Source organism: Podarcis melisellensis (genome assembly GCF_964234715.1).
Source record: "Podarcis melisellensis genome assembly, chromosome: 15".
Taxonomy (NCBI): domain Eukaryota; kingdom Metazoa; phylum Chordata; class Lepidosauria; order Squamata; family Lacertidae; genus Podarcis; species Podarcis melisellensis.
Window position 1 is genome coordinate 35,805,601 of NC_138532.1, and position 23,926 is coordinate 35,829,526.

A 23,926-nucleotide genomic window follows, 5' to 3' on the forward strand; every position below is an offset into this window, starting at 1 on the left:
CGCCTCAGGGAGGACTCTGACACCCCTCTTCAATTCGTCCTTCTAAACTGGAAAGAACTGAAAGGGAGGAAAGGACTCTCAAAGTCCAAGCTGAGGGACCTTTGCAACACCTCGTGGGTCGCTTTTACCCACCACCTGGAGCCAGCTTCCAGATGGCCACCCCATGGCTCCTTTAACCTCCAAAAGATGCAAGCACTTAAATCCTACCTGGCTGATGAGAGGCCCCGACAACTTTATTACCTGAACGCCTTTGCCGAAGCCCGCGAATTATTTCAACGGCAACAAGCCCAGGTAGTCCGCCAAATGGCTGTTTTAAGGACAACTGGACCCCCACCATACGATGAGATCAGGGCCCAAGAGGAGCAATTGGATAGGACCCTCGTCCCCTTTTACTACCCCGAACCTCAAGCACCCCGACGACCAGGACCTGGGGCAGGAGAAAGAGCCGGAGCCGGAGGGGGGGGCACTGGACCTAGGGAGGACGGGACAAACCCGCCAGCCACCGCCCCCTCCCAAAGCACACTGAACCCACTGCCGCCCCCTCCTTCCTCAACCGCATCCAACCCAGAGGGGGACCAAGTAGACTTGGACCTCGGGCCCCTACTCAATGGGCAGCTTCTACCCGAAGGAAGAGAGGGACCTGTCTCCAGTAGGACTAGAAACAGGGATAATCTGCAAAACGGAGAAATAGAGGGCGCCTTTCCACTGCGTGCCTTGCCTATACCCCCCGCCAGGGCAGGAGACCCTCCCCGCATGGTTTTTACTCACCAGCCCTTCCTTACTTCGGACCTGATGAACTGGTCCGATAAGATGCCCTCCCTACGGGACGACCCTGACAAATGCCACCGCCAGGTGGCCACCATCTTCTCCACTCACAACCCCACGTGGGCGGACGTACATATGTTACTTGGAGCCCTTTTTAATGAGGCAGAGAAAAGGGAGATACTAGCGAAAGCAGGGGAAGCCCTCGCTCGAGAAGGTTACCAGCCAAATCGTCCCGCCTCAATGACCCCACTGACCGCTCAAACGTTACTTAACGACCCTGACTGGGACTATAACACTGATAATGGCATATGGGGTTTAAAGATTTTTAAGAAGGCCATCCTAGACGGCATTAAGGCTGCAGGACAGCGAACCGTAAACTGGACCAAAGTCCAGGCAGTCCTTCAAGGACCTGATGAGCATCCCTCTGACTATTACTCACGGCTAGTCTCTGCTATTAAGACCTGGGGTGGAATAGACCCGGAGAGCCCACAGCATGAAGTAATAGTCAAAGGATTTTTTAAAGACCAAGCCACGGCAGACATCCGAAAGGCATTAAATTCACACCTCGGATACGATGGAAAAACCATAAATGAAATCCTTTCCATCGCAAAGTCCGTCTTTAACTCGAGAGATGAAAGGAAGAAGAAAGACCAAAAACCCGATCCTCTTAAGATATTAGCTTATGCAGCCGGAGTTCCTACTTGCAAAGAAAAATTTAAATCAGGCGGACCGGAATTACAGGACGACCGTATCTGCTTCCACTGTGAAGGAGTCGGCCACATAAAAAGATACTGCCCCCTTCTGACAGGAGCCAGAAGGTCTGAAAATAGGGGTTCAAAGCCATATAGACCAGAATACAAGGAAACTACTTTCCCAAAAGGTAGGGAACCTACCCACCCATACGAGTCGAACCGATCCCCAGCCCAAATGCAGCCTCCGCAACCACGACCCCGAAACCCACCTTATGACGCCTCCAACCCCTTTAGACAAGGAAACCGTCCCGCCAATCCAACCCACGAAATGGTGATGGAAGAATACCAGGAACATTGACAATTAAAAGCAGATCCCGCCTCTTTCCCATTTCTTTGCCCAGTCTTGCAGCTGTCCTCATCTGACCCCATATGTACTATGCAAATTGATGGGCAGCCCTACGACTGCCTCCTAGACACTGGAGCCACTTACTCCACACTTACCAACAGCCATTTGACCCCGGGAGAAGAAACCAAAACTGTAATGGGGCTTGATGGGATTCCCCGCAATTGCCCCTTATCCAAACCGGCAAAAGTCTCCGTAGGACCTCTATCAGTTAAACATACCTTCCTATTAACTTCCAGTCCGGTCAACCTTCTGGGGAGGGATCTGCTTTGTAAGCTAAATGCTACTATCCAATGCGGCCAAGAAGGGATTTATTTGCACATGCCAAATGACTCCATATTCAACTTCCAGGGAATCCTTCAAGAGGCTAATAACAAGCCCCTTGATCTTCCTCCTGAACTTCTAAATAGTGTTCCTCCCTGGCTATGGGGAACTGAATCGACCTCTATTGGACTTTTAAAATCTGCAACCCCAGTAAAAATTAACTATAGGAAAGACCTACCCTTTCCCTGTACAAAACAATATCCCCTACCTCCCGATGCGATCGACGGACTCACTCCAATGATTGAAGAATTTTTAAAAATGGGGGTTTTAGTGCCCTGTGCCTCACCCTGCAATACCCCCTTGCTTCCAGTCAAGAAGCCAAATACCAATCCTGTAAAATGGCGCTTGGTACAGGACCTTCGATTAGTCAATTCCTTTGTTATCCCCAGACACGCCGTGGTAGCGAACCCCCACCACCTCTTGAGCACCATCCCGGAGGGAACTGTAGTTTACTCCGTCATAGACCTGTGTTCTGCTTTCTTCAGTATCCCTGTGGATCCGGAAAGCCAGTTTCTCTTTGCCTTTACCTGGCAAACCGGCCAATTAACGTGGACCCGGTTACCCCAGGGATACGTAGAGTCCCCAGCAATTTTCTCTTCCATATTGTACCAAGACCTTCTTGATGTGAACCTTCCGGGAGGCTCCACCCTCAGGCTTTACGTAGATGACATCCTACTTTGTGGGAGGGACTTGGAATCCTGTAAATCGGATACTATAGCTCTCCTGACGATATTAGCTCATAAAGGACACAAGGTATCCCCAAAGAAGATACAATACTGCCAAAAGGAGGTGAAATACCTTGGCCACATTCTTGGAGAGGGTACCCGTGCCCTCACCACCGATAGGATCGAAGCTATAACAAGACTACCCCTTCCCAAAACCAAAAGGCAGCTTAGAGGCTTCATCGGAATGAGTGGATTTTGCAGAGCATGGATCCCCCGTTATGGAGAATTCACCCGCCCACTCACTGAGATGACACATGATAGTGCCCCAGACCAATTACAATGGACCGCTGAAGGGCTTGAAGCCTTCGAATCCATCAAACGTGAACTGAGGTCCTCGCCCGCCCTCGGACTTCCTGACTATAGACTACCCTTCTCCCTCTTCGTCCACGAAAATAAAGGGGTAGCCTCTGGCGTCCTTACCCAACCCTTCCAGGGAAGGAACAGACCCGTTGCATACTACAGCCTTCAGCTAGACACAACTGTGCTGGGAAACGTGGGGTGCCTTAGAGCAGTGGCAGCTGCAGCATTACTCCTAGAAAAGGCACAAGAAACTGTTTTAGGACATGAACTGACCGTAAATGTGCCCCATGCTGTGGCCACTCTTCTTAGCTTACAAGGTTGCCAGCGGTTCACGATACAAAGGTTGAATAGATATGAAGCCATCCTCTTAAGCCCGTCTAATGTCACCATAAAAAGAGTAAACTCTCTCAATCCGGCTACTCTCTTGCCCCTCCCTGACGATGGCACCCCACATCATGATTGTTCCCAGGTAGTCCGCCATACTGAAAGACCGCGGGAGGACCTTGACTACCTACCCCTGACTAGCCCTGACCTTATACTGTACACAGATGGGAGCTCAAAAATGGTAGGAGGTGAACGGAAAAGCGGATATGCAGTTGTTAGTGACACTGACACCCTGGAAGCACGCCCTATACCTGCCAAATATAGTGCCCAAGCGGCCGAACTCATCGCCTTAATCCGGGCATGTGAACTGGCAGCAGGAAAGAGGGTCACAATTTACACGGATTCCAAATACTGTTTCGGTCTAGTTCACGCTACCGGACAAATCTGGTTGCAGAGGGGTTTTCTCACCGCAGCAGGCACTAAAATTGCCCATGCACCCCTAGTACAACGTCTTATGAATGCAATACACCTTCCCGAAGAAATAGCAGTGGTCCACTGTAAAGCGCACACCAAGGGAAAAGACCCAGTATCTGTGGGGAATCGCTCTGCTGACCGCATGGCGCAGGAGGCAGCCCTCCAACCGCCGTCTCCCGAAAACGAATTCCAGGGACCCCAAGTTCCGTCTGACGTAGATTTTGACCTAATGTATAAAACGGCCACCCCAGAAGAGAAGAAAGGGTGGGAAGAACACGGAGCCGTTCTTAAAGATGGCGTCTGGTACCTCCCCGACAAGAGGCTCATAATGCCTAGACTATGGGTGCCCAAACACGTAAGAGTTCTACATCAGTGCACCCACTGGGGAAGGGACAAGCTTATAGACTCAGTCCAACGCTGCTGGTATGCCCCAGGACTAGCCCTTGCCGCAAAGACAGCAGTCAAAAACTGCCACACTTGCCAAACCTTTAATCCAAAGCATACCGCCAGATGTCCGCCAGGAGCTCGACCGTGGGCTTTTGTTCCTTTTGAGAGTCTTCAAGTTGACTTTATAGATTTGCCCCCCTGCCAGGGCTACAAACATGCCCTCGTCATCATTGATCAACTGACCGGATGGGTGGAATGCCTCCCAGCTCGGCGGGCTAATGCCCAAATGGTCGCAAAAGCCCTACTACAGGACATAATACCACGCTTCGGGGTCCCACGGCACCTAGACAGCGACAGAGGCTCCCATTTCACCTCAGAGATAGTACAGAAAGTCGCTAGAGCTCTAGGGATAAAATGGAAATTACACACTCCGTACCATCCCCCATCATCAGGTCAAGTTGAAAGAATGAATCAACAGCTGAAATCACAACTAGGAAAACTCTGTAAAGATTCCGGAATCAAGTGGATCAATGCCCTCCCCTTAGTCTTACATAATCTCAGAGCATGCCCCCGTGGGAACCTAAACTTATCCCCCTATGAATTACTCTTTGGGAGACCCTCCCCCGTATATAACACCCAGTTCCCAACATCCGGACTAGAAGTAGGCGAGTCAGAATTAACACGATACGTGATAGAGCTCCAGAGGCAACTCATTCGTCTCCACAGATATGCTGCCTCAAGCCAAAACATTCCCCTAGATGAGAACATCCACCCGTACCAACCGGGGGACTGGATACTAGCTAAAACCTACCACAAGGTACCCCTACAGCCCACCTGGGAGGGCCCCTACCAAGTACTTTTAACCACTCCAACTTCTGTTAAGGTAGCGGAAAAGACAGCCTGGTTGCATCACACCCGCTGTAAGCCGACCTCGCCACCCGAACTCACTCCGGACGGGTCACCCTACCACATCCCAGGCCGACCAGCAGACGACGGCGATACCACTGAAGAGGCCCAACAGACCGGACCAGCTCGGGGCACGAATCGAGCCCAACAGACCGGACCAGATCGGGGCACGAATCGAGCCCAACAGACCGGACCAGCTCGGGGCACGAATCGAGCCCAACAGACCGGACCAGCTCGGGGCACGAATCGAGCCCAACAGACCGGACCCGGCACACCCCACACATCTGCACATTGGACCTCTGAGATCATCCCAGCAACCAACCAGGACGACCAACCCCCAATTCGCCTCAAACTTCGTAAAACACACGCGGTTTGACAGCTCCGCATTTGACAGCTCGGCAGTTTGACAGCTCGGCAGTTTGACAGCTCGGCAGTTTGACAGCTCCGCAGTTTGACAGCTCCACAGTTTGACAGCTCCGCAGTTTGACAACTCTGAACCGCGCTTCACACCACCTCAAAAATGACAACTGCCATACCCACCTTACTTATCTTTTCCATTTCCATTACCTCCGCCCTTTCTCAACACACCATAACAACACACAGCCATTGCCCTGGATTACAAATGGAATACAAATATCTGGACTTTGGAATTGTTGACATGGTAAAAAGGGGGACACCAGACCGCCTAGGAGATTTTGATTTCTGCTTGCCCGAAACCCGCGTCCTCCTTCGACATGCCATACTACCAATCCTCAACACTCACCAAACTTGGGAACTGTTTATTCGCTCGCCCACCTACACCCTCCTGGGCAGACTCACCCTTACCAAAGACGGACCTTGGAATCGAGCCCGCTGCCACAATGGGTCTTATGTACTCTTTTCTGATGGCACACCCGAACAAACTCTAAACTGGACACTTCTAAACAATGGAGGCGGTGACTCAGTTTATACTGACCGAAATCACCCCACAAACCACCTAATTCATGGGTTTTACTGCCAACGAGTAGACACCACTCCACGCCAAACCATCTTACAAGGAGTATGCCTCCGACGGTACTGCTGCGTCTGGGACATCGGACTCGCCTCCGATTGGGACGGGAAAGCGTACCTCGAGGGCTGGCATTACTCCGTTACACCATCAACAGAATGGGACACTACCGGACCCCAAAGGTGTGGAGGCCTCGCCACAAACCTCACCTACCTACTTCGTCAAGACCCCCTTCACCCCCCCGGCACCGCACCTCGACTAAGGGGGGAACTGTCGATATCCGAAAACCCTCAAAATAATGACTTTCTGTCCACTTGGCATTCCAACACCTACGTGAAACTGATCTCTCAAATTGCAAAACAGACAACCACCACAGAGTGTTGGATCTGTGCCAACGCCCCCTCGCACCTCCACAGTGGCATACCATTTCTTGGGGTACCTCTCACCCTACAACAACATCTCTCCGCTGACGTGCAATCCTGGAACCTGACTGCCGTGAACCTGACTCACCAGTACATCTACCTAACTGGACCCACAACAGGCGACCTTTGCCGGAAATTCAGCGGAAATGACAAGGTCATAGGCGAGAGTACCTGTAAGTACGTCATTGATATTTCTTTGAACGGGAAGATTACCCTATGGCACCGAGGCAACCCCTCTACCCAGCCCAACCTCATGTCTGCATGGAAACGCGTCATGACCTTACCCGACTCCTGGACACCCTCCCCTGTCTCCCAGTGCTTTTTCCGTGCCTTCCTCACCGGGCGCATAGACTCATGCCTACAGGGCTTGTTCTGGGTTTGTGGCCACCGCGGCTATGTATGGGCCAGCCCCCACTCCCGCGGCACCTGTTACCTCGGTCTGATTTTGCCTGGAGTCCGGGTCACCCAAGATCTACCCTCAGGAAGAAGGCGCAATAAAAGGGCAAAAGACTTATCGCAACTCTCCGACGTAGCAGCTAATAGTGAAACTTATGGCCGGGCTCTTTTCCCCGCGTATGGAGCCGGCTCCAACCACGTAGACATCCTTAAACTAACAGACATCCTGTTAAATTTCATGGAAGAGTCCAATGCGGCTACCCAAGCTATCCTGACAGAATTAACGGAAGTCAGGCAGACTTCGATTCAGAACCGCCTTGCTTTGGACTACGTCCTCGCCTCGACGGGAGGCGTTTGTGCTCTCGTCGGAACCGAGTGCTGCACACACGTGTCCGACCAGACCCTCAACATTACCGGACACCTTAACAACATCCACAAACTAGCGGACGGACTTAAAGACATCCAGCATGAAGGACTCTCAGATGTCCAATTGTGGAGCTGGCTGCCTGGGTCTGGCTGGCTAAAACAACTCCTAGGAAATGGACTCCTGATCCTCATCACCGTAACCATCTGCATTGCTGTCTTCTGCTGCGCAGTCCACTGTTTCCCGATGTGCTGTCAAACTTGCGACTCTTGTCTTCCAACCCCCCGCCCGCGATCGGCCACCACCTACAGACCACCGGCACCAGAGACCCAACCGAACTCCATTGAAATGGGACCCCTGGAGGACTTCCAGAATCTGAACCCTAGGTATGACTTTTACTAATTTGTGCGGAGAAAAGGATTGCGCGGCTTCCCTACCCTCGCAATCTTATCTCCGAAGGGGGGAACTGTCGCCGGAAATCACACCCCCCCACCCCAGGAACACGTACTGCACAAGCACCACATCCACATGTACACGCGTCTCCCCTTCCTGACCTGAGAGGTGTCCCTTTAGAGGGCCACCTCTTCAAAGCCTTCCGTAAATAAGGAAGTGCTGGTTTGACAGCTCTCTGCTTTAGCGCTCCACGCTGCCCTATCCTTATTGAGAGTAGACCGGACGTCTGAACTCTAGGTCAACCAGCAACCGCGTTAACCAATCAGCGTTACCGAACAGCGCCCCTTGCGGCGGCCACGCTGGTACTGCAGGCCGCGAGCGTCTGTTCCCTCACCTTTTGACAGCTCTCAATTCATTGTTTCCGAGTTCACTGAACCGCGACTGATCTAATCAAAATGTTGCAAGTTGTTTCCGAAAAGGGAAACTGCTTTGAACTTCAGTGACTGTATTCTTTATAAATTCACCAAAAATCAGCCGTACTATGGATTTTCACCAGACCACTTTTATTACACTGCATATTACAAGGACTATCAAAGGGGGGTGGACTGGGATTGATCGGCCATAATCCCTGAACCGCGCAGTCACGTACCAAGCTGCCCTTCTCCGGATGGCGGGACAACCTTGATAGCCATCGGGAGGGCTCAGACAACATGCCATCAGAAACACAATAGACTGCATACGGTAGTGTATTCCACACGACTCCGAATAAAGGACTCTGGCCGGATTCCCCTCAGGGGGCAGGAAGACTTCGCCCTTTCCTTTGTTTCTGGGAACGACTTATGAGGAGGGGGGAGAGGAGGTCACTGCCAGGTGTCAGGCTGCTCGGATTACCTAGGAAACTCCTCCTCAACTCCTCCCGTTCCTTAATAAAATCATGATGTAAATATGATGTAATTCTGGGGGTGTAGTCAAGGGGATTAGTGGTTAATAAAAGTTAGGGTCATCCATTGTTCGGGGCTTCCATCTTGTTTCACCTCGTGGACAGTGGGAGCCCTGTCGCGACAGTCTTTTCTTCAATAAAGACCAGGCCTACAGGCTGCCGTTTTGCTCTGAACTTGCTCTGGTTGGTGTCTTCGTTTGTCCAAGGGAGCCCTCGGATTTTTCCTGCAACAGCATGATGCAACTAGGTTGATGGAACAGTCCTTGGTCATCTCTGGATCTCAAAGGGAAGACCATTAAAGGACTGTTGGTGAGCAGTCATAGAATCACAGAGGGACCCCAAGGTTCATCTAGTTCAAACCTAGCAACACAAGGATCACAGCTAAAGAATCCATGACAAGTGCCTCCCCCCAACCTCTGTTTAAAAACCTCCAATGAAGGAGAGTCCACCATCTTCCAAGATCACAGCCTTTCAAGGTCACATCATGGTAACCCCTCCTCTGTCACTCCAAAAGGCAAGGTTAGAAATGGATTGAAATTGGAGGGATGCAGATTTCAGCTCGACCTTAGGAGAAAGTTTCCAACAGTAGGATCTGATTGGCAATGCAACGTGTTGCCTCAGAAGGAGGTGGGCTGTCCTTCACTGGGGGGATTTCAGCCAAGGTTGACTGTCGCTTCCTCAGCCCTATACTTCTGTGACTTCTCCCAGGTCACACCAGGTTCTGCCTCTGCCTCGTAATCCAGGTTTGCCCCTTCGTGGTGACCTCGTCAGCCTGCTGAACCCAAACTTTCCTGCTCTCTTGCATCAGCTCCCTTGTCTTCTGTGGGTTTTATGAGCCCTGTGAATGATGGGCTACTTATTTCAGAATGGCTCACATCAAAACAAGAGCTAGTTGCACACATTTCATAGACACCAATACACACGTCTGATTGTTCTCGAAACAAATCAACACTGAACACAGGATCAGTTTGCGGTTTATTAGTATTCTGTACATATAACAGATAGAGAAAGGGAAATCAGTGCTTGAACACAAACACATGAGTTGGGATTCTCTGCATTTCTGGCAAGCATATCTAGCTGGCCACTGTGTGCCCAGAATGCTGGACTGGGTGGGCCATTGTCCTGATCTAGTAGGCTTGTCTTATGTTCTTAATAGTCCTCCCCCCCACCTCCCAACATTCGATGCTTTATTGTTCCTGCTCTGCCCTGAATTCCACTCTTCCTGAATACCAACTTCTCTAGAATAAAGTTTCTGAATTTCAGAACAGAAGCGTTTGCAATTGGCCAGCAACCTTCCATGTCTACAGTTGGCCACTGATGCATGATGCAACTGCAAGCTGGTCTTGAAGCTTGCATGTCACAGGTAGAATTGCTGCAAGCTTCTTTTGGGGTGTGTAGGCAATGGGTTGTAGTGGCCTATGTTGAAATACACCCTTTTCCTTCCAGCCACCCAAGCATGCCTCACTAGCTGAGGGATGATAATCTCAAGGCAGAGGACATGGGAAGAGGCTCTCCTTCAAATACTGCGGTGCTGAGCAGTGATCGACAAATTTCAGTGGTGCCCTGTGCAATGCTAGAATCCGGCTCACCTTGCCTCTCATGCTCCATTCTACAGGATTGTTTTGGCGCCTCCTGCAACATGGCATCCAGTTTGGTCGAACTGGCCATGCTGCCCCAAAACCACCTCCATCTCAACCCATTAAGGGCTTTCAAGATCAAAGCATTCAATAAATATCTTCACAAAACCGTATCTATTCAATCACGCGAAGACTGCATCTTTGTAGAGTTTTATTAAAGCCCAAAAGGAATTAGTAAAATGTAGTGCCCACTGAGAATCTCTATGCAGCCATGAATATCATATCAATATTACTTTTTTAAAACCATGTTTTATATGGGCAATAGAGCAGTGGGGAAGTGCGTGGAAGAGATGTAAACGAAGGAATTGGAAACTGTTCACATGCAGATTTATTTTGGGTGGAGTGGCAGGAATCAATAAAAGAATGGAGGGTTATTAAGTTGTCAGCTCTGCTTCAGAAAACAAAATCTAGGAATCCACAAGTGAAAGCACTCCTTGACGGCCATTCAAGGAAAGAAGGTTACAAAGACTGGGAAGCGTTCCTCAATTTCCAAATCTCAAGTTCGTTTCTCCACAATTCCACATCAGTTTGTGATTTATTTTTAAAGACTTTGTGAAAACTGATTCGCATTTTGGTGTGGAATTCTGCTTGTATCCCATTTCCCCCTATGTAATGCTCTTCTGTTATTTTCACCAATATCTGCATTTTCTTACATGCACACTTTCACACTGGTATATGCATTCTTGGACATTTTTTTCTGGCTGTCCTTGCAAAATTTCAAAAAACCCAGGGTCGTTTCGGTTTGCATATTGTTTCCAAAAGCATGAATGAGGTAGATGAGCCTTTAAGGGCGAACTGAATCAAATTCCTCCCCCATTTCTAGTCCGTGGACAATCCAGTACTTCCTTGCAGGAAACAACAGCCCCTGAAGCAGGCGGGACTTACTTCTGAGTAGATCCATACAGTTTTGTGCCATTACTTCAGGCTACTTACCGCTACCTGCCTGACTTCAGAGCTAACTGGAAAGAAAAATCTGATTCCCTCAGTGTGTGAAAGTGGCAACAAAGTGAAAATGAACTTCTGTGATTCCTTGCTGCGTCCTGGAGGAGGAGGGGAGAGAGATAGCCGTCTGTTTCCCCGTCTCTCGTCCCATTACATATCTACACGGGAAACACGCTGAGAAGTAAATAAGCTATCAGGCAGACCAGCAGAGCTGTCCAGAGGTAAAAAGGCAGCTGCAAAATTATTTCGGCAGTTGTTTTCCTCGCAAGCCCTGGGACACCCTGAAATGCCAAAAGAGCAAGGAAATCCAATTTCATATCAACGCGGAGAAGGCATTAGAGAGGAGCATTAGCATGTCTCAGGCGGGAAGGGGTGGGTATCTTGTAACGAAATGGTCCTTTCAGACAAATGTTTTGGGAGATGTTCCAAGCAGCTGTAGCTGGGGAGATAGTGTGGTGTGCAGGAAAAGGCCGGGGATCTAGGAATAAAAGGATCCCACCCAGTGGCCTTATTCGGAAGCTGCCTTTGTGAGTCAGATTACTAGCCCATCTAGTTCAGTATAGTTTACACCAGAGTTCCCCAAATTTGGGTCAAATTTGGACCACAATTCCAAACATTCTATGGTTCTCTCCTTGCTGCCAGACACCCCTCCGCCCCCTTTTTGCAGCACTGGACTGCTCCAAGTGGACCCGATCCAACTGCAGGCAATATGAGGCTGCCTCAATCCAATTTGGCCAAATCCAATATCAGCCTGATTTGGTTCAGGGTCTTGTATTTGGCCAGATCTGGTGCACAGTCCTAGTTTTAGCCCTTTCCCCACACCACAGTCTAGGCCCCAGACCTGATGAAAACCGGAAATCGAGAGCAAAGCTTCTCCGTTACCTTAAACGATTCCAAGAATCCTCCGTGGGCCCCATTCTCCAGCTTGTCCTCCTCTGAGCCCAAGCCCAACATCATTTGTGTGTGAATATGGAGATCGTCATGGAGGTTGTCCAAGAGGGCGGCTCGCGTCCGGTCCTGAAAGCATGTCGGAAGGCAATAATGGCTTTTAAAGGTACAACTGATCATGGGCAAAGTAGCAATGCATTGATAGGTTGGGTTCTCATGATGCTGTAACAGCCTCGCCAAAGAGGAATCCAGAGGCTGAGGGTGGCCTCATAGCCCCTAGAGGTGGTTCCATTATGGGATAGTGGCTTACTGGGAAATGATATATAATGAAATGAAAAGGATGTTTAAAATAGTGTTTGTAAAAACAGAAAAGCAAACCAGAAGTTTTTCTTTGGGGAATTATAGGGACGGAACTACCTAAACTTTGCAGAAACCTATTTATGTATGCAACTTCAGCGGCAAGAATGTTACTTGCTCAGAAATGGAAAGAAGAAGAAGTCCCAGCAAAGGAAGAACAGAGACAAAAACTTTTGGAATATGCAGAAATTGCGAAACTTACCGAAAGAAGAAGAAATCAAGATAACAAACTTTTTAATAAAAGAATGGAAATGGTTTATTGAATATTTACAGATAAACTGTAAATAATAATAATAATAATAATAAATTTTATTTATATCCCGCCCTCCCCAGCCGAGGCCGGGCTCAGGGCGGCTAACAACACCAAAATAGTGCGACATTATAAAAACATTATAAAAATTAATTAAAATCAAGATTGATGGCAGCCATAAAGTTTTGTAAAGGTTGCCAGAGGAGGGAGTCAGGCTGCGCCCTAACCAAAGGCCTGGCGGAACAGCTCTGTCTTGCAGGCCCTACGGAAAGATGTCAAGTCCTGCAGGGCCCTTGTCTCTTGTGACAGAGCATTCCACCAGGTTGGAGCCGCAGCCGAAAAGGCCTTGGCTCTAGTTGAGGCCAGCCTAACCTCTCTGTGGCCTGGGACCTTCAAGGTGTTTTTGTTTGAAGACCGTAGGTTCCTCTGTGGGGCATACCAGGAGAGGCGGTCCCGTAGGTACGAGGGTCCTAGGCCGTATAGGGCTTTGAAGGTTAAAACCAGCACCTTAAACCTGATCCTGTACTCCACCGGGAGCCAGTGCAGCTGGTATAGCACCGGATGAATGTGATCTCGCAGCGAAGACCCCGTAAGGAGTCTCGCTGCGGCATTCTGCACCCGCTGGAGTTTTTGGGTCAGTCTCAAGGGCAGCCCCACGTAGAGCGAGTTACAATAATCCAGTCTGGAGGTGACCGTCGCGTGGATCACAGTAGCTAGGTCAGGGCGAGAGAGGTAAGGAGCCAACTGCTTAGCTTGGCGGAGATGAAAAAATGCCGCCTTTGTAATAGCTGCAATCTGCGCCTCCATGGAGAGGGAGGTATCGAAGATTACACCCAAACTCTTAACGGACGGTGCTGGCACTAATTGCACCCCCGCAAGAGATGGGAGCTGCCCCCTCAGTCCCATATCATCCCGTCCCAGCCAGAGGACCTCTGTCTTCGAAGGATTTAACTTCAACCGGCTCCCACGCAACCATCCAGCCACAGCTTCCAAGCATCTGATCAGTGTGTCTGGGGCCGAGTCAGGATGGCCATCCATCAACAGATAGAGTTGGGTGTCATCAGCATACTGATGGCAGCCCAGCCCAAAACTCCTGACAAGCTGGGCGAGGGGGCGCATAAAGATGTTAAAAAGCATCGGGGAGAGAATCGCACCCTGAGGCACTCCACACACCAAGGAGTGGCGCGATGACAATTCCCCCCCAAGCGCCACCCTCTGTCCCCGACCAGAGAGAAACGAGCGCAGCCATTGAAGGACTGTGCCCTGGATCCCCACGTCGGCAGATAAAAACATTGGCAGGATTTTTGTAATAACCTGCAGTTTTATAAGAGTATATATTTAGAGAAGATGAATAAATGAGCAAATTAAGTTAATTAGGAGATGCAGAAGATATTAAAAATATATTTAAGGAACTGCAGAAAGGGGAAATGAAGTCAGGTTTTGAAATGTGAAAATGATTTCAAAATCAGTGAAATGTATATACCTGAAAAGTATAAATATTTTTTATTTTTTAAAAAAGAGTGAATGGGATGGTGTCCCACCAGCCTCATCCTGCCCTTCAGCTGCCTGCCTGCCTGCCTGCCTGCCTGCCTGCCTTCATACTTACAACCATTCCAGGAGATGGTATCTCAATACCTTCCTCCTTGGTCTCTGTTTCCCTTGTAGAGCTCAGCAAGGAGGAGGATGGGGACAAAACTAGAAGGAGAAGGCAGGGAGACCACCAGTAAGTGGCAGAGAAGCAGACGGCCAGCAGAGTCTGCTCATTCTAGTTTCATCCCTGTCCTCTTCCTCCCTGCTGAGTTCCACAAGAGGAACGCTGAGATTAAGGAGGAGGAAGAAGCTGACAGCCCGTGCCAACCCCCTGGGCTGGTGGCAAGTAAGAAGTTAGGCAGGTGGGGGCTGGCAGACTGGCAGATGAGTAGGTTGAGTAGGCTTCATACCTGAGGGAGCGTCTCTACCCCCATCGTTCAGCCCGGACACAGAGGTCCAGCTCTGAGGGCCTTCTGGAGGTTCCCTCCCTGCGAGAAGTGAGGTTGCAGGGAATCACACAGACGGTAGTGGCGCCCACCCTGTGGAATGCCCTCCCATCAGATGTCAAGGAAGTAAACAACTATCTGACTTTCAGAAGACATCTGAAGGCAGCCCTGTTTAGGGAAGTTTTCAATGTTTGATCTTTTATCGTGTTTTTAGTATTCTCTTGGGAGCCACCCAGAGTGGCTGGGGAAACCCAGCCAGATGAGCAGGGTATAAATAAATTATTATTATTATTATTATTATTATTATTATTATTATTATTATTATAATGACCCAGCGCCCCACTGGTGGAAATTTCACCTGGGACAACTAGAGAGCAGTGAAAAAGCAAGAGCTCAGGGGGTTTCAGACTCAAGAGAAACAATCAGATTTGTTTCAGGAAACTGAGCCCTCCTGTATGCAGCTCAGCCGTTAATTGGCGATAAGTATGTAATTAATAGAGCTGCAAGCTTTAATCTGCAGATGAAGCAAGATTAATCAACTAAAGCTTTTGTGGATTAATCAGTCGGAGGTAATTTTAATCAGGGAGGGCAAAGTTTAATTGGTGGGTATACGCGCGCGCACACACACACACATACTGCAAACCTATACACACTTCCCTGAGAAGATTGCACTCTAAGGCTCATATAACCAATATGGTAGGAATTATCTGAGCAAGTGACAGCCCTAATAATGTTAGGCTACATGGGGAATTTATCAATATTTCCAGTGGTTGCTGATTGCCAGGGGGACTGATAGGGTTAAAGGCAAGAAGCCCAACAGTATTTGAAAAAAATATCTGAAGAACCTAAAGGTATTTACTTGAAGAACAGAAAAGATCCTGTCTATTTGACTAGTTGGAAAAGATGTTCCCACACCCAGGCTGTATAAGAATGCCTCCAGACTGCCAGTGTTTTTCAGGTGGGATTCAAAAGCATACTAAAACTTTAGCTCAGCTCCTTTAAGGCAAATGAAAGGGTTTAATAATAATAAAATTATTATTATTATTATTATTATTATTATTATTATTATTATTATTACCCCACCCATCTGGCTGGGTTACCTGGGTGCAAGAAAACTACTTTTTAAATAGAACCAGACTTTGTTGTGCTTTGCAAAGTGAAAAGGAAATGTTTTGAAAAGTGTGGGAAGAAGGAATGGCTAATGGGAAGATGTTCTGCAAGGGAATCAGGATGAATGCAGAACTTGTGGTCATAGAACCGCCTCATAAACAAATCAGAAATAACCTGAATTTCCAAAGCAAGAAGTATTTGAGGTGAAGAGTTCCTCCACCTGCTAATCTTCTCCAGGTCAACCCGACTTACCTCGAGCTTTGCAAACTTGTCTGATTTGCAACAGGCGTTCTCTGCGTTGATCAGCTTGGTGAGGAGAAACTCCCGAAATTCTGAGTTCTAGAGGAGAGAAAATAAAGGAGTGGAGGAACGGCTCGGAAAGAAAGCTGGAAACTCCACGCCCGTTTCGTATTCTTTGGAGGCGATCTCCAGTGATCATGGCTACAGTTTCCAAATCCTTACTTATTTGTGTTTCTTATTGCATTTATACCCTGGCGTTTCTCCAGAGTGCTCAAAGTGGTGTACATGTTTGCCCTCTCCTTCCATATTAGCCTCACAGCAAATCCTGTGAGGTAAAGGTTAGGCAGAGAGACATTGAGTGAGGCCCAAGATCACCCAGTCAGCTTCATGGCCAAGCGAGGAATTTTTGAACAATGGTTTCGCAGGTCCAACACTCTAACCACTACACCACACTCCCGGAGTCCCAAAGCCAAGGATTCACCGCTGCAGTAATATTATTAGCCCCTGAGGCCAGCCTATGGAATTTTGCTGCCCGAGGCAAAGGACAAGACAGCACACACACCCCATCCCTCATGCAGCAACACCCTAGATTGGCAGTGAATCTTAAAAACATGCATAGTGTCAGGGCTGGAGCTGGCATGAAAGACGCAGGGCTCCATTGTCATGAATCTGGCTCTTTATTCGAGGAAGCAACGTACAACTCAACAACCTTTCCCAGCAGGTCTTGCCCCTTTGAAGCAGTTTCCAGGACTGAAGGCCCCTGTGTTCCTCCCTCTCTAAGGCTCCTCTTCTCCTGGATGTTTCCTAAACAGTCTCAAACTGTGTCTGCCCACCTCTGACCTCTGTTCTGCCCTCCTCATTACTGCGTTCTTGGAGACCAGGAAAGAGAGCGGAGCTTGTCACAGCAGGAGAAGGAGACTCCTCAGATTCTTCAGCAGCCTCTAGCCCTGCCCTCCTCTGCTTCAGCCTCGGAGTCTGAACTGCTCTCTGTCACCGGCTCTCCCTGCTCACAAAACCCCGTTGCCTCTTCAGCTTCCCGCCCCTCTTCCCAATCTTCTCAGTGTCAGAAGCTCAAAGGGAGCTGGGAAGTTAAGTCTCTGCCATCTTACAATGGCAGACCCCATCCTAGGGGGGAGGGGAAAGAGATAGATTTTGCCCTGTGTGCCCCACCTCCACCAAGTCACTGAAAATGTCCCCCTACCATTTTCATGGGAAATAAGTAGCTGAGAGCAGTCATTCCATCAGACTGCCTCAGTGGGGGAGGTAGAAAGTAGAACTCCTCCCACCAGCTTTGCTGGAAGACCAGCTCCATCAGGCACCAGCTGAGCATTATGGGATGCACCAGGTTAAAAACTTGTACCTGAGTTTGATTCCCCCCTTTTTTCTCCCCCTGTCCCTTCCCCTTGTGTGTCATGGGTTGTTGTTGTTTTTTTTGGGGGGGGGATTGCAAGTCTGCAAGCAGAGATTGTCTTGCTTTAATTGATTTTAAGTAAGCCACCCTTTGCAACAGGCCTTTTTGGCTGAAGAGCAGGAAACAAATTCCCTAATCATTGTCATCAATTGTCCCTGCAGGGAAAACAAGCAGGAGGTTTATTTAGCCCGCAAACTAGTAAACGTTCCTTACTTTTTGAAATACAGAAGGGTTTGGCAGCGGAGGACCGAACGCAGGGACATCTTCTCGTGCAGTTACAGCCACCTATCCGGGATGAAGCAAAAACACATTTGAAAACCTATATGGGGGTGGGGGATAGGAAAGCACAGGGAATAAATGCACAAAGTCAGATATAGAAAAATCGAGCACCCAGAATGCACAAATAGAAGCACTGCCTTCAGCAGGGGCTGGTCCATTGGAACAAATAGGGCACTGCCCCACCAGGTGGGGCCTTGAAGTGGAATAAGAGTGCTTTAAATATATATAGAATCATAGATTTTGAAGGGACCTCGAGGGTCATCTAGTCCAACCCCCTGCAATGCGGGGATCTTTCGCCCAGTGTGGTGCTCGAACCCACAACCCTGAGATTAAGAGTCTCATGCTCTACCGACTGAGCTATCCCAGATGTTTGTGGCTTAAAGGAGTGCTACGAAAATGTAAAAATTAAAATAATTGAAAAACATGCAAAAACAATCAACGTCAGAATAACAAATCAGCAGCACAGGGCAATGGAGGAGGAGGTACAATGTCCCGAAACCTTAATAAAGAGGTAAATGAAGCTGAATGGAAGAAAAAATAAAGAACGTAAGAAAAGGCTACTGGATCAGGCTAATGTCCCATCTAGTCCAGCTTCCTGACCTCACAGTTATCAGCCAGATGCCCCTATGGGAATCCTGCAAACAGGACCTGGGTGCGAGAGAACGCTCCCCTCCTGCCGTTTCCAGAAACTGGTTTTCAGAAGTATACAGTGGTACCTCAGGTTAAGAACTTAATTTGTTCTGGAGGTCTGTTCTTAACCAGAAACTGCTCTTAACCAGAGGTACCACTTTAGCTAATGGGGCCTCCCGCTGCCACCGTGCGATTTCTGTTCTCATCCTGAAGCAAACCCAAGGTACTATTTCTGGGTTAGTGGAGTCTGTAACCTGAAACGTCTGTAACTTGAGGTACCACTGTAATGCCTCTGAGAGTGGAGGCACAGCACAGCCATTGTGGCTGGTAGCCATCAATAGCCCTCTCCTCTCTGAATTTGTCCAATCCTCTTTTAAGGCCATCGGCCGCCATCCCTGCCTCCCATGGGAGTGAGCTCCATAGTTTAGTTAGGCACTTCGCGAAAGTGCCCTTGGTGTTCCACAGAGAGCCATCTTAATCCACCGGGCAAACACAGGGGGCCATAAATAACCCACGGAAGACAGAATTGATCTCTTGCTGACTGCAAATATTAACACGGCCAAAGCTGGGAGCGCAAGGAAGTGAGCGTCCTGCCGGCCACCTGCTCGGCCACCTTTGCTCAGATTGAATCCGCCCGCGCTTCAAGGACAGACACGAGAGATGTGCGCGGGCTCGGCGCGCTTAATGAATTTTGCTGCAAACTCGCAGATAGGCTAATAGCTTCGCCCTCTGGAGCGGCGGCAACGTGGTGAGCGCCAGCTGCCTCTCGGAGAACAAATAACCGTTTTCGAAGAGGCTTAGCAGGAACTCTTTATCTCTGGCCAAGCAGGTACACTTTACACAAGCTCCCAAAGCAGTTATTTGTCAGATCTAAAAACAGATGCAGAGAGAGAGAGAGAGAGAGAGAGAGAGAGAGAGAGAGAGAGAGAGAGAGAGAAGAGAAACCACCCGGTCCTCTTACTTTGTAAGATGCACTGTCTGCTTCAGGGTTTTCTGCCTGCACAACAATGTAGGCATGGAGGAAATTCGAGGCAATCATGTCTGGAACAAAGGGAGTGTTTTCTTCTTGAAATATAATGGCCACAATGTCGTTGCCAATGTGTCGCTTTCTCTGAAGCTGAAAAGATTTACAAAAATGGGAAGGGTGTACATGAGGGTCCTTAGCGGGGAAACATTTTCAAATGGTGTATCTAGGTCTAGCCCCCCTTTTCACCTCTGTGGAACACTTGTTTTCCTTTCTCGGATTTCTCCTGTAGGAAACAAGCTTGCTTTGGTCTTCCACAAGACTTGTGCGAAGTTGGCCCATCAGGTCATTGGTACCCTGGTGGAAAGCAATTCTCACCTTTTCTCGAACCCCTGGGGCACTTAATGAAGGCCAAGTCTCTCTCACAGACAGAGAGAGACACAAGTTCTGCCATGGGGCTTTTAGCGCCACTTGATGTTATACACAAAGATACAAGGCTCTGTTACCTGCTGCGTGTCTCCCTCAGTGAAAGGGAGTTTGGTAGAGACGTGAAACATAATCTCTCTGTCCCTGAACACCGTGTACACGGACTCTGTGCCCGTCTGGCCGTGAGTGACATCGAGACCACCGCGAAAGCTGGAAAGAAGTAAGAATAAAACAGACCTTTGACACCAATAATACTGATTTCATCAATGAGGGGTGGCAGGGGGGTATGTGTGTGTGTGTGTGTGTGTATGTTAGTGCAATCTTGCATGCCCAGCTCACTGACAGCTAAAAATGAAGAAATATATGAGATCCATGACTGGATCTCCTGCTGTTTGGGGGAAGCTGAGGCTGGATCCAAATTTGATCCAAGAAAAAGCAGAGTGGGGGCTGGCAACTCTGTCCCTCCCCAATGCCATATCCACAGTCCAATCCCCCCCTGCCCCCCCAAAAACACAACTACTACTATTAGCCTTTCAATGGAAAAGCATAGAGTTAGAGGTCAGGATTCATGGATTTCCCTGTTTCTTATCTGTTTCCCCATTTATTTTTACCCATTTGAGTTTACTCAGAAATAAACCCTACTGTGTGTTAAGTTGGGCTGATTCCCAAGTAGGTGTGTTTAGGGCGGCAGACAGAAACTGAAATAAGTTAAGATGTGGTTAAGCCAAATCACCAATTAATTCAAGTGAAGCTTTCCCCTCTAAATCATCACATTGCCATTGGGTTGACAGTACAGTTACTGCCATCTTGAATCTGTCAGTGAATGAACAGACATGTGTGTGTGTGTGTGTGTGTGTGTGTGTGTGTGTGTGTGTGTGTGTGTAGATGAATCTAGAGCTGAATTTTTTTTTTATTAAAATTCAGCAATGTGTTTCACATAAAATTTGAAAAATAAATAAAAATCCCCCATATGGCTGCAAAATCTTGTGGAGCAGCAGAGCCCTTGGTTCATGAGTTAGCTTCTCCAAGGAAACAATATGCAGAATCTTTTTATACCACACGTATTGTGTAAAATCTAAGGCATTCTTGCAGCCCTGAGCTACAGTTACATAGGCTGTGGCCGGGAGGAATCTAACCAAATGTCTGAACAACAGCAGAGCAGGCATAACATGAGGTCTTTAACTACCTGGTTACCAGTTACGAACGCAATTTCCCTCAGCGCTCAGTCGCAGAAAACAGAAACACGCATATACATGCAAGCAACTTTTTCTTTCTCCTACCCCTTGAAGTCCTGGAGTGTTATGGTATCTCCCAGCAAGCTCAAGAAATTCTTGAAGGCAGGGCTCTCCTCGTTGTTGCCAAACAGCTCTTCTTCCTGCGTCTGTAGAGTCAATTGGACCCAGAAAGAAACATGGTGGGAAGGCTCCTTTGTTTTTCAAGTGGGGACTCTAAGTCTAGGCCAAATTCCTCCCTCCTACACAGTTTCCAAAAATATGTTCCCTCTATAAAAATAAGGGTGGATTCCCTTTGCTTTCTAAGGGATGGTGGTGAGAAATTTCTCCGATGTTTTCTTTTCTTTTTTGAGTTTTATTTATTTATTAACGTTCTTATGTTAAATCGGTAAACATTATAATAATTATAATATAATTTTTGGCATGTATACCAAGTTTATATACCTAAAGGAAAAAAACAAGGACAAAAAACTATTCCAAAATCATATATGTAAGAACACTTTGGACTTTCCTGTCTATCCCATTGTATATTCCTTTTTTACAAATGAATGTACTCTTATTATAGTATATTTCTTTACATTTTATCTAATACATTCCTATATCAATATGTACCCTTGGCCTTATTTCTCAACTCAGTCTCTCTCCAGCATCAATCGAATGCTAGCATAGATAGTGAACCTTTACTGTATTTTTGAACATCTCCGACGTTTTCAGGAGGGACTGTCAACACTCTTTCTTCCCAGACACTGGAAATTATTGGATGCAACAAAGAATCATAGAATTGTAGAGCTGGGAGCAGAGGCGCCATCTTGCAAGTGTGATTGGGAGGGGTGACATCATGCATGGGACGTGTGTGATGTCACATGTGCGCGACATCAGGACGTTGGGAAGAGCCGGGGTGGAGTCAAATGTGGCAACAGCAAGGCTTTAATAGCCGGTGGCTCCTCCTTCTCCTCCTCCTGTTCAACTGCGTGAGGCTCTTTGACCCTCCTTCCCCTCTACGCCAGGAGGAGGAGGGAAAGGAGCTGGCCATTGAAGCTGCACCGCGATTGGCTGCGTGCTCAGTCTCCTCTGCCCCTTATTTTTAGGGAAGCTTTTAATGTTTGATGCATTACTATATTTTAATATTTTGTTGGAAGCTGCCCAGAGTGACTGGGGAAGCCCAGCCAGATGAGTGGGGTATAAATTATTATTATTATTATTATTATTTAGGACATGGGGTGGGCAGGTCCTTCCCAAAAAATATTGGGCCCCCCCGAAAGGGTTTGGCCCACTGGTTAGAAGAAACTCCATGCAGGATTTTAAACAATGTTTAAAAACTCACACTCCAGTGAAAGAGAGTCTTGCCACCTTCCATTCCACTGTTGAACAGCTCTTATCATCAGAAAGTTCTTCCTAATGTTTAGTTGGAATTTCCTTTCTTATAATTTGAATCGTTCACGTCTTACCCTCTGGAGCAGCAGAAAACAAGCTTATGCCATTGAAATATACTCAGAGTCGCAAAGTGATTACATGCTCTTTATTCAGCTCATAGTGGTGAGGAGGAATGAATAAAAGCCCCCTCAAAGTATCTGCTTTATATACATTATTTACACAATGGGCTGCACATGATTGGCTAATTCCGGAATTCTACTGTAAGCCAATCAGGTTGTGGATTCACTTCTATCTGGAGCATGATTGGGTGGTTCCTGCCAACCAATCATAGTGCTGCATTGTTCTAGGACCACTCAGACTGCTGCATTCTGAATCCTATTGTTCTAGGACCAATCAGACTGCTGCATTTTGGATCCTATTGTTCTAGGACCAATCAGACTGCTGCAGTTTGGATCCTATTCAACTCTTCACATATTTGAAGATGGCTATCCCATCGAGTCTCAGTCTTCTCTTCTCCAGGCTAAACATACCCAGCTCCCTCGGTCAGTCCCCATAAGGCTCGGTTTCCTGGGCTCTTGATCATCTTGGTCACCCTCTCTCAGTACCTAGAAATGCAGCACGTTCCTGGAACCCAGAGCAGGTGTGGCACAGCAGATAAAGGAAAGTGCTATCTAATAGGAAGTTTTTTTGTTTGAATCTTATCACTGCTATAGATACGCCCGTTGGCAAGCATGCCTCTTTCTCAGCCTCCAGTCTGCAGTACGGGGATATTCGTAGCAAAATACCTTCCAGGGTTCTTATTTGTTCATTTATATTCCACCCTTCTCCCAGTGCAGGACCTGAAGGCAGCTTACAGCACAAACTAAAACAGATGCAACTATTACACAGCTTAGCTGTGTGGAACTCAGTTGGTTAGAGCATAGTGCTGACAACACCAAGGTTGCAGGTTTGATCCCCAATATGGGGCAGCTGCATATTCCTGCATTGCAACGGGTTGCACTAGATCAGCATTTCCCAGACTTGCGTCTCTAGCTGTTTTTGGACTACAGTTCCTCAGTCCCATATACCTGAAAGAACATCTCCATCCCCATCATTCAGCCCAGACACTGAGGTCCAGCACCGAGGGCCTTCTGGCGGTTCCCTCGCTGCGAGAAGTGAGGTTGCAGGGAACCAGGCAGAGGGCCTTCTCGGTAGTGGCGCCTGCCCTGTGGAACACCCTCCCACCAGATGTCAAGGCAATAAATAACTATTTTACTTTTAAAAGACAACTGAAGGTGGCCCTGTTTAGGGAGGTTTTTAATGTCTGGTGCTGTATTGTTTGCAATATTCAGTTGGAAGCTGCTCGGAGTGGCTGGGGAAACCCAGCCAGATGGGTGGGGTATAAATAAATTATTATTATTATTATTA

General features: G+C 48.1%; 1 protein-coding gene across 10 annotated transcripts in view; it reads right to left on the minus strand.

Annotated features, from left to right (window-relative positions):
* Positions 1-23,926, minus strand: part of RAP1GAP2 (RAP1 GTPase activating protein 2) — a 202,092-nt gene that overhangs the window by 14,262 nt on the left and 163,904 nt on the right. For all 10 annotated transcript variants that reach the window (XM_081890329.1, XM_081890334.1, XM_081890337.1 and 7 more), the window contains 6 exons: positions 21,194-21,294; positions 19,994-20,123; positions 19,485-19,640; positions 17,828-17,899; positions 16,216-16,302; positions 12,265-12,399 (listed from right to left, as the gene is read on the minus strand). In XM_081890329.1, coding sequence (XP_081746455.1) covers positions 12,265-12,399; positions 16,216-16,302; positions 17,828-17,899; positions 19,485-19,640; positions 19,994-20,123; positions 21,194-21,294 — 681 coding nt within the window. The remainder of the gene's footprint in view (positions 1-12,264; positions 12,400-16,215; positions 16,303-17,827; positions 17,900-19,484; positions 19,641-19,993; positions 20,124-21,193; positions 21,295-23,926) is intronic.